We start from the raw sequence: 12086 nt of genomic DNA on the forward strand, positions 1-12086 counted from the left end.
ATTCGAGTGTGCAATACATTTTCTTTCGTCGCGTACTTTATCTCTTCTCCAAAAAGGACCTACTATTACATTTGGTTTGGACACAATTAATATCATCCCATGTAAATCTTTAAAATAATTGTAATATCCCGGCTAGTAATATTTTCCCCATATTTTACTCAAAGTATCCAATAATGTTTATTATCTGCTATCACTTCCCTAATGGTCATCTATTCAATTAAGCAATATTTCTGTGAATTTATATTTTATGTGAGTCAGTGGAAATCGAAAATGTTCTATTACGATTACTAACAGTAATTAGAATTAATTGATTCATTTTGTTTATTTTACTTCGCGTTTCTGCCACTTTTGGCTAATCATGAAGATCAGGATGAGTGATGATATGATGAAATTGATGAACGGACACTCACAAAGAAAAGTCGTACAGTCTGTTATCCTTGGCAAGTGAACGTCGCGTTATGTCGAAACCTATGCTATATCTGTTCCCAGTGATATGCGCTGTGCTATTGTTTTCAGCATTATTCATGCTCTGAAGCAACAAGTCCGAAATTAGCATCGGGTTTCCTCAGAACGTACTGGTACAACTCCGTCTCTGTCTAGTGGGACTCGACCAAAGACGATGTGAGTGCATGGAGGGGAAAAGGCTGCTGCAGCTACAAGCCGTTTGCAGCAGCGCTGACTGCTTTGCTCCGCCCACTCGGTTTCTCCCCTTCTCTGCCGTTACGCGCAGCCTTGCTCCACAAATTCCCGAGACAGAGTGTACTTTCACAGTAAACAGAAACATTTTCTTAAAATTTAGCGTTAATTTTCTGCCCTATGATGACTTAAAACGGTTAAAAACACTCACTGTAAAGGAGAACCATTCCTACACAGTATTGTACGAGAAATTGAGAGAATTACAGTAGACGAACTTGCACGTGTAAATGCCAATTTTCTTCGGAGGTGCCAGGAATGTGTTCCAGCAGAAGGACATCATTTTCAACACCTTCTGTAGTCAAGGTTAGTACACAATATGAAAACTGTAATTTTAATAGCCGACTCTAGCCGACTGTCGCGGATTCCGTTCACCGGGAAAGACAAGCGCTGACGCAGGGCCGATTGCCGCCGAGCCTCGTAGCGAATGTCACGGAATGCTCTGTATATTACTACATAGGTACATACACCATTAGCAATGGTCGTATTAAATTATTGTCGGTGATTGAAAATTTCTTATGTAGACAATTTAGATGGGCAACCCCCTTGGTTATGACATGTTAGATCATGCTACGCCTGTGACGTTAGTTGTCACTTTCACATGTCCCAACCTGATCCGAGTGCTTGCCGTTCATCCTCAAGTCGCCGCTTCTCTCTGGCAAAGAAATACATTGATAGAACTGCAATTAGTTTGGTGCCAGAGTGAACTTCCAGCCAATCAATTTTCATTTTGCATCTTCAAAGTTTCTAACATGCAGATGTTGTTGCAGGCTGTTTGGTCGTTACGCAGGATTCTATGTGGAAATCGACTTTTACATTTTACGGTCGTCATTATGAAAGCCTGTTTGGCAGAAAGAAGATTTATTATTGTAATAGGCTGGTAGATAACATGAGTTTAGTCACTGTATTGGGTAATGGACATACTTTACACTTTACTCACTGCATCACAGCTCTGAATAGTAAAGCGGATGTAATCTATAAAAGTCTATACCAATATCTACTCGTTCTTAAATATAAATTATAATTAAATTCATTTATTCATCGTTTTCTGCTTAATAAGCAGCGTGTTTTTTCACTGCACTTTTTCACTTCTTTATGCCAGCGTATGATACACTTAATTTAATGTCATCTATCAGTTGATATCTTCTACTTCCTCCGATGCTTTCATCTTTAACCATTCCTTCTGGTGCATGCTTTAGCAGGCAGTTCCTTATTAGTCAGTGTTGCAGGAAATTCCTTTTCCTTCTCTTGATCACTATCAGCGTTTCTCTTCCTTCACTAACTCTTTCCAAGACAGTTTTATTTCTTACTTTGTCTGTTTGGCATGCTCCATTCTTCGCCACAGCCGCATTTCTAAAGCTTCTACTCGATTTTCCTCACATCCTGGTTTCTGCACCACAGAACGCTACACTCCACACAAAACACTTCTTCTCTCTCTTAGTTGTTTGTCCAAGAGTCCAAAAAAATCACACCTCTTCTTCTATTAAAAGCTTCTTTTGCCACTGCTATTCTCACTTGGACTTCCTGGCTGCAGTACATGTCACTGCTTATGAAACATCCCAGATATCTGAAGCTATTACCTTTTTCAATATTTTAGTCTTGAATTCTCATGTTAGTTTTCATTGTTTCTTCCCAACAACCATTTCTTTGTCTTGTTCACATATGTATAAGACATATATTATATATGCTATATTATGAAGTATATTTTACATGTGTTTATTACAGATATGTAAATATAATTAATTAAATATAAACGCACCAACTGGTATCAGGATGATCGAACCTATTATTCATGGTTGGCATATTTTGGTTTAACCTCGAGAAGGTAAAACCTTCGTACTGAATATTCAGAGAAACTTGCGAGCAATGTCATAGGCAGTAATTATTTCCTTTCGCATAGTCACTGGTTGGTAGTTTCACACTCTTAAAAAAAGTACAGTTTTTTAGATCAATCCTCCCTGATGGAAACTATTTTTAAAAAATATAATACAAATTAATAACAATTCATTGCGGACATTATGACTAAACAATTTTATGTATTTCGACTCTAATGATTGTATAGAATTTACATACTCGTACATTAGAATAAGGCACAATTTCTGGTGTAATATTTATATTAATTAATGTTGTATTGTAAAATATAATGTAATGTATTGTTATTATTATTATAATCATTATTATTTTTGGCTCTTGCACCTTAACAAGATACTGTATCTGGCAGACACGCACGACATATTAATATTTCTACAGTATGCAATATTTTAAAATACTGAAGTCCTGTGTTCACTTTAACCCTCAATTTATCGGAACTTTAAGAGCTACACAAGCAAAATAATAGATATATCAAATAATAGATAAATGCATGGTTAACGATCTCATTATTCACTACTTTAAAAGGCACAAATAATTTTTCTTATTTCGACCTCAAAATATAAAGCACGTAGGTACAGGTACTTGAACCTCTCTTATTCAGGAAATTTTGCCGGCCCCCGTGGCGGAGTGGTTAGCACATAGCGCTACGACGCCAGGGGTTCCGGATTCGAATCCAGGTATGGTCATGGATGTTTGTGAGTGTCCATTCATCAATTTCATCATGTCATCACTCATCCCCATCCTCGCAATTAGCCAAAAGTAGTACAAAAGCGAAGTAAAATAAAGCAAATCAATCAAAAATTATTAAGTAATTTTCGTTTTCTTCCTTTGGATACCTCACACGGACCTTCCTTCTTGATCTACTGTTTTCTTTAAATGTAAGTATTAAATGGTCGTGGCCTATCTTGCAGATTCTTTCTGAGTTCTTCTTTTATACACTGGCGGCGCCACTGGGAGACCTCTTGCACAATTACTCTTAATATTGCATTTTACCTTTTGGAGTTAAAATGTCTATGCTTGTGGTCTAGGATTAATGAAAACATAATGTTCTATTTCTTTTTCAGCCTCGACAAGCTATGGTACAATCGGACGAGTCTTGAGAAGAAATTAATTATCGCCGTCTTTCTCTTGTCGGTCCTTAGTCTCGGGCTTTTCATTGGAGTCTTGGAGCTCCATAATGACTGTGAGTATTCTACCTTGTTGCATAGGGTGTCCCAAAAAAATGTATACACACTTTGAAAGGAATGTCAAATTCAAGTGCCCATTGCATTTTGAAGCATTGGCATTGAAAGAGTTACATTCTAAAAGAGTTGCAGATGATTCGGACCGGAGAATGCAATTTTGAGAGTGGTGCTTGCCTAAATGTGCCGAACAAATGGATCGTACGAAGGGGGAACCCTCCGCGTTTACTAAACCTCACGCCATTAGACTTCTTGTACAGGGATACCTAAAAGAATCATGTTTATGGTACAAAACCACCAAGAGTCGACGAATTAAAAGCAGCCATTGAACGAGAACGCACCCAAAAACCGAACAAAAATATTCTTGGTGTTTGGGATTCCATTGCTTCGTGTTTCCCATCAGTGCCTGGACCAGAACGGTCATCGATTCGAAAACAGGCGTTGACAAAGGAAACTATTCATTTCTTTAAAATCTGTAAAATATTAAATATGACTGTTTCTTAAGAAAAACTGATTTTATAATCACTCAAAGTGTGTGTACATTTTATTGGGACACCCTGTATATTAAGGGTTAAATATACGTGTATATGGTTTGAATAAGTATATCATTTATAACAAAGTAACTTTCTACGTAAACCCAACGTTGCCAATTTCCTTCAGGTTCATATATATATTGCCCTTTCCCACTATTATGCTGCTCGAAAGTTAGGCCTTTATATTATTTGATATTAGACGAGACAATTAGTGTTTATGCATAGATCTTCAGATACGCTAATATGTTATGAAACACGTTTACCGCAATAAGTGCAGTCTATTGCTATTTTTGGTGGAAAGGTTCCTTATTTGTCGAGCTGAATCGAAGTGTACAGAAGTTTCGAAACCAAAATTGGCCTTCCGATGTCACAGTGGTATGGAACCTAGTATGAACGAATCTTTTGGCGAAACATTTAACTAACAAGGTTCAATCCTTGTGGTACATATTAGTACAAGATAAATCTGATACCAAAAGTAGAAGACATCGACCTCAATTCAGTGACACGTCATTATGTAATGTGTGCAATGAGGAAGATACAATAGGACACAGAATATCTAAATGTCGTCACGCAAGTACCATGTGGCATAAAGCGTACTTAAAACACCAAATCAATGAATCAATCCAAACCAAATTTTTTATGAATATTTTTAAACAGTTAAGTATATTAGTAAAATTCTTTGAAAGCTGGCAACATTGATACGCTTAGAAGCTAGCACGAAGCAAACTAAGCACATATTTACAAGTGTCAGATTAATAATCAAAACTTACTATGGATAACAATTCATTTACAGAATTTTTCAAATTCAATTATTAAGAAGAAATATCAAGAAAATATCTTGTTGTTAAATTGGAAAGTGAGGGGTTGTGAGGTTCCCCAGTCTTTGATGAAATTTGTATCTGGCGGTAAAGGGAGCGTGGTGCTGATCACATCATTTCCACAATGGAATAGATCTTGACTGCGCGGGGTCTACCACCTCACTACCCTAAGTGCCTTAATGACATGTTGAAATCTGCCGAGGAAGGACTTTTCCTTGTTTTTCATGTGCAGGAATTTTGTTAATCGTAATTGAAAAGTAATTTAGTATTTACGACTCTGAACTTGTACAGCGTAGTCGTGTCCGCAGTGGACATAAATGCAGTTTTCGTAGGGTTCGTAGCGTCGAAAGGTGGCATCAAACAGAAAGTCGTTATTATGAAAAGCTATGTTCCTAAGGGGTGACTCCTTTTCTTGTGACACCCAAATGTCACCCTCACTTTCACGTAGTTCACTCAGGACTGCAGACTAGCGAAGCTCTGGCGTCTGGTCCCATGGCCAGTATAATCATCTATGGGACTTTGTTGTGTGTTGTCATTTTCTGTTTGTGATTGTCTTTTCACTTCATTCATCTTACCATTCATTCTCATCTTCGGGATTAGCCAAAAGTGACAAAAAGGCGAAGTAAAATAAAACTAAATCAATCAATCAATTAACATTTTCCACATGTTGGGAACGTTTGTGAGTAAGACCCTGTATACGTTGCTTATGCTATGTACAGTATTTGTGGAACTTAGAAGTGACCGAGAACAAGATACACCACCTAACACACAAACCTAGACGAGAGTCCACCACGTCTCGCCTTATCTCGTTTCAATACCACTCCCAAAAAGATTTACCAGTCTCAATACAACCAAAGCATAATCCTTCCCGATTGGTTACTTGAAGCTCCTGCAGAGACCAATCACGTAACCTAAACCATTTATAAATTAATGTTGCGAAACCTTAACTGAAGGTAGGCGTAGGACCAGACCGGAAACGACCCAGTGTGTATTGTTATTGCAAATAATGTCTTAATATTTTCCCCTGTACTTAACCAGGGTTACAAGATACCAGGGAGGAGTGGTTAGCGTAGCACATCTACAAAGCCAGATATCTTATGTCCGAGTTCGGAACAAGTAGTGTTATTTGTGGTATTACTGGGGCGAGAAAGTATGAACCCCCCTCAGGCAGATTTGGCTACACTTAAAACAAGCTCAACATGCCCATATGAGCTTTTTGCTCAAGTGTGGAACCCTGTCTAATCCAAGATTTTTGTAAAAATGCCCTCGGGAATTTCCCGTGATAGTATGACCCCCCCTCAGATTGATTTGCCTACACTTATAAAAGGCACTTCTGTGAGATTGTTGTCCATAAATTTGTTAAAAATATGCCCCTCTTGATATTTTTTTTGGCTACACTTAAAACTAGGCCAAACGTATTAACACACACACACACACACACACACATATTGACCTTGACCTTGACCTTGAGATGACCTTGACCTTGACCCTGACCTTGACCTTGACCCTGACCCTGACCTTGATCTTGACCTTGACCTTGACCTTGAGATGACCTTGACCTTGACCTTGACCACACCTACACCCACATACACACCCACACCCACCCACCCACACCCACCCACATACACACCCACACACACCCACACCCACCCACACATATTTACTTCCGGCCCACTTGTGTCCTATTTCTGGTTTATTTATATTGCATCATGTTTTGCAACAAATTATTACCTAATATTATGCAAAAAATTATTAGACATGTGTCTGATTGGTTGGTTATGACATAATGTGATGATGTGCTATATTCTGATTGGCTTATTGTTTCAGATGTTTTCAATGCGGTCTGTGCTTAGGCTATATAAAGAGATTTTGCATTGCATATCAGCCAGTATTGTGAGAGTTGTTGAAGAGTAAGGGTGTGTTGTTGCAGTGCTGCTCATATTTTTTTAACACAAAAATATTGCAGATTTGTATAAATTGAATTACAAATCTATTTGATTTAATATACAGAATTTTTAACAACCTGTCATAGGTTTATTAAGTATAAAGTTTTGATTTGGACCCCAAGAAATTTTATATAAATAGCAAAGCCAAAAATATTAACACACACACACACACACACACACACACACACAAATCACACTACTGAACCCAACTGATATTTTTTATTAAGTATAAAGTTTTGATTTGGACCCCAGGAAATCTTATATAATAAACAACAACAAAAATGCCAAATCAAAAATATTGTAATCAATGCAAAAAGAATATATCTAGCCCCAATTGGGCTAAGCATTAAAGGAATTGTAATCCAGACAAATCCAGAACTCCCACAAAAATATGCCCTAAATGCCATAGAAAATATAGCATGGAATACTTCACTTATAAACATAAAGGTACTTGCTCTGCACAGTCATCAACATTGCCCCCACAACCATCTACATCTGGTCTGAAAAGGAAGCATGAAGCACCTGTTAATGCTAGAGCAGCAAAGCAGCCACGCTATGCACCACCTATCCATAGCAGTTTTAATGGCCAATTAAGGGATTACCGGTTTGTATCAGAGCCAAGATGTGACATTAAGAATTTTTTGAACAGTATAAATCCTGATGTTCAGGCAATTCTAAATGCACAAAATGGCTCTTATAAGCTGTCCCTCAAATTGTTTACACAATATAAGAAGCCAAATGGCACAAAATTTACACAGCCCCACATAACAGAAACTGTACCTATATATTCAAATGCAAATTCAGACAAAATAATAAGCAGTTTGATAGATCAATTGAATATTAAACACTCTGAATTTGCGGCAAAAGAGTCTGGATGGAGTCTATGCGGATCTTCACACAAGTTATATGTTAATATTTCTGAATTCAACCCATTACAAGGTTCCACTTATGTGCCATTACCTGCCAATATCAAAAACAAAACAGCCGTGGTTAATATAAAAAGTAATGACGAGGAATGCTTTTTGTGGTGTATTTTAGCTGCTTTGTATCCAGTTTCAAGGCATCCTGAGAGAATAACTTATTATAAATAACATGAAAATGATTTTGATGAGGCAATGGAGGGTTTAGAATATCCAATGCTTGTTCAGAATATTGATAAATTTGAAAAAAAAAAAGGCCAGGCACATCAATGGCAAACAATTATCTATTAATGTATTTACTTGTTCTACTGGCCGTGACAATTGCTTGATAGATCCTCTCAGAATCAGTACACTTGATGATGAATCTGCTATTCCGATTGATCTGCTCTTAATTAAAGAGAATGGCACAAATCATTACACTCTGATACATAATCTTGAAGCTTTAGTCAGAACACAACTAGACAAAACTCATAGAATATTCAAGTTGTGCAGAAGATGTTTGTCTGTATTTCATGGTCAAAAAATGGTGAAAGGGGTTCGGGAAGAGAATGCAGAAATTGCTAAAAACAAGTTAATTGAGCATCTGAAATACTGTGGCAACCATAAACCTGTTCATATGGTGATGCCAATGCCAATTGAAAATGCAAAATTCAAAAAGTTTGAAGCCCTGTTGGAACACCCAGCATATATAGTCTGTGATTTTGAATCAAATCTCAAACCCCTTGCATTTTGCAGCCCAGATCCTCATGAACCTTCAATTACACCATACCAGCTACATGAACCTTCTAGTTTTTATTATGTGGTTGTACAGTATGGTGTTGTTAGTAAAGAATATTTATACATGGGAGCAGATGCCATCAAAGAATTTGCAGATAGAATAGAAAATGAGTGCCATAACATAGCATCTAATGTCTTATTAAAATCAAAACCCATGTTGCCTTTAACAGAGAAACAGATTGAAGATTTCAACAATGCAGAAAAATGCCCGGTATGTGATTCTGAATTTTCAGATACAAATATCAAGGTGAAACACCATTCTCATACAGATGGTAAATTCTTAATGGCCCTGTGTAATAGCTGTAATATTAAGATCCAGAGACCAAAATTTGTCCCCATATTTTGCCATGGTGCATCCAATTATGATTTTCATCATTTGATCAGGTACGAGGGGTTTGACAAGCAGAATTTAAATATTTTAGCTGAAAATAATGAGAAATATATTGCCATTAGCAAAATAATTAAAGTTAATGGTGTTCCTATTCACTTAAGATTTCTTGATTCATACAGAATTTTATCGGCTAGCCTGGCTACACTGGCCACTCAATTATCTGATGATCAATTCAAAATCACATGTGCTTCGTTTCCAAATCAGGACCTGAAATTAATTAGGCGGAAGGGTGTATATCCATATGATTATGTTACAGATTTTTCTAAATTTGATGAGTGTTCTCTGCCACCACAACAAGAGTTTTACAGCAAAATCAGAGGATCTGGAATCACTGATGAAGATTATCACCATGCCCAACTGATGTGGAACAATTTAAAATGCCAGACATTTGGTGATTATCACAAGGCTTATTTAAAACTTGATGTGACCCTCTTAGCTGATATACTGCAGGCATTCAGAAAATCTTCCATGGAAAATTATAAGCTGGATCCAATGTATTTTTACAGTGCTCCGGGCCTAGCATGGTCTGCAATGTTTTTAAACACTAAAATGCAATTGGATCTGATCCAGGATCAAGATATGTATCTGTTTATGGAACAATGTATAAGAGGAGGCATGGTGCAATGTTCTCAGAGATATGCCAGAGCAAATAACAAATATATTCCTGATTATGATCCAGCACTGCCATCAAATTATATACTGTATGTAGATGCCAACAGCCTCTATGGTTATGCCATGATGAAAAAACTGCCATATGCAGGGCTTGAGTGGGTCGAAGATTTCAATATTGAAGATCTTAAGGATTTTGATGACAGTAACTATGGCCTGTTCTTAGAGGTTGATCTGACAATTCCTGATGATTTACACAACACATTTTCTGATCTGCCCCCAATTCCTGAGGTTGAGTGCTCACCTGGCTCTAAACAGAAGAAATTGATGATGACTCTGGAGCCAAAACAGGATTATGTCATATATTACAAAAACCTCCAGTTCCTGATGAATCATGGTGTTCAAGTGACCAAAGTTGTAAAAGTTTTGAGGTTCAGGCACTCAAGATGGTTGAAGCCATATATTGATACAAACACAGAGCTTCGAACATCTGCATTGAGCCAATTTGATAAAACTTTGTTTAAATTGATGGTCAATTCAGTGTATGGCAAAACAATTGAAAATGTCAGAAAACATATTGATGTTAAAATAATTACTGACCCCAGCCGGAGCAAAAAATTGATTGCAAAGCCCAACTTCAATTACAGAAGAATTTATGATGACAATATGGACCTTTTCAACATGAAAAAAACAAAGATTAAGTTTGATAAGCCTATTTATGTAGGGGCTGTGATATTGGAATTGGCCAAATTACACATGTTAAAATTGTATTATGATGTGTTGAGCCTTTTTATAAGGATCGTGTAAAACTGATGTATATGGACACAGATAGTTTTGTTCTTGATATTCAAACAGAAGATGTTTATCACGATATAACACAGCCTGAATTGTTTAAATATTTTGATACCAGTGAACATACAGAGATTCAACACCACAACAAAAAGGTGCCTGGCAAGTTAAAAGATGAGACACTTGGTGATGTTATTGTGGCATTTGCTGGGTTAAGAGCCAAGATGTACAGCATTGAAACATGTAGTGGCGCTATTGCCAAAAAGACCAAGGGCATTGGCAGAGTGACTGTGGACAAAGAGCTTGAATTTGAAGATTACAAAAATTGCCTCAAATCATGTAGCACAATCAGAACATCAGAATCCAGAATTCAGAGTGTGGATCACTTGTTGACTAGCAATATTGAAAGAAAAGTGGCTCTGGACCCACATGATGATAAGAGATGTATTTTGTCATGTGGCATACATACTTTACCATGGGGTCATTGTGATTTGAAAAGTGGCAAACAATGCCCAATTACAGAGCATGATTTGAAATAAATAAACATGCCTATGAACTTATTTGGGTTCAAAAAACAGGCTATTATGGACCTGCCAACACCACAACCCTCTTCTGATATAATATCTAAACTAAGTGCTTTGTTAATTATTCATCTGAACAGAATACTTACAGATCTTGATGATGAAACAGGTAAAATATTGTACATATTTAACAATAATTTAAATCATTACCAATTACCTGTAGGTGGTCAATTGCAATTTATTACAACCCCTTAGGGTAATGTCAAGATTTCAGTAGGGAGAAATATTTACAGAATTAAGCACTCAAACATGATTTCTGGCACTGTATATACTGTTTCTGCTGGTGACTGCTTATATATTGAGGTCCCGGGATCATATGACAAGCTTATACCTTTTTTTATAGAATTAAGAATCAGATATTCAATAATAAATAACCAAATTAAAATGCCTAATGATATTTTTGGCCATACAAGGCATGAAGATCACAGTGATGAGATTCTGATGCTTGATGTCAGAGTTAAGAAATTAAGAAGTTATTTACAAGCTTTACAAACCACACTCAATGCCAGTCTTCAACTAGAAATTACAAATTTACAAACACAATGCATGGACCCTCTTCTTAAAATTGATTCTGAACTCAAATTATTGCTTCAGAAATATACTGATTTGGCCACATTAGATAATTTTCAAAGTTTAGAAGAAGCTGTAGCAGCTCTTCAAGCCAAATTTAAGACCCAGGCCACCAACTCTGAGCAATTGAAACAGCAATTGGAAGAGCAGATAAATAATGTCCAGACACAGCTCCAAACAATTGTCAAAAGCATAAAATCACAAGAAGGTTTTGATCTAGTGATTTCCACTCTAAAGGAACAGATTCAATCACTCCAGATACCTAATCTGGACCCCTTGAACAATGCCATAGCCGAGGTTAAAGAAAAAATTGAGACACTTGAAAATTTTATGAACAACTTGCCATCTTCTGATGCTTTGAGTGCAATAACTCGGAGTGTTGCCAACATTAAGCTGCAACTTGAAA

The 12086-nt window shown here is 36.8% G+C and overlaps 1 protein-coding gene across 2 annotated transcripts in view; it reads left to right on the forward strand.

Moving 5' to 3' along the window:
- Positions 1–12086, forward strand: part of LOC145978573 (uncharacterized) — a 36407-nt gene that overhangs the window by 13051 nt on the left and 11270 nt on the right. For both annotated transcript variants that reach the window (XM_083111276.1, XM_083111275.1), the window contains exon 3: positions 3630–3748. In XM_083111276.1, the coding sequence (XP_082967402.1) occupies positions 3630–3748 (119 nt within the window). The remainder of the gene's footprint in view (positions 1–3629; positions 3749–12086) is intronic.

This window comes from Lepisma saccharinum, chromosome 25, assembly GCF_977018435.1.
Source record: "Lepisma saccharinum chromosome 25, izLepSacc3.1, whole genome shotgun sequence".
Taxonomy (NCBI): Eukaryota; Metazoa; Arthropoda; class Insecta; order Zygentoma; family Lepismatidae; genus Lepisma; species Lepisma saccharinum.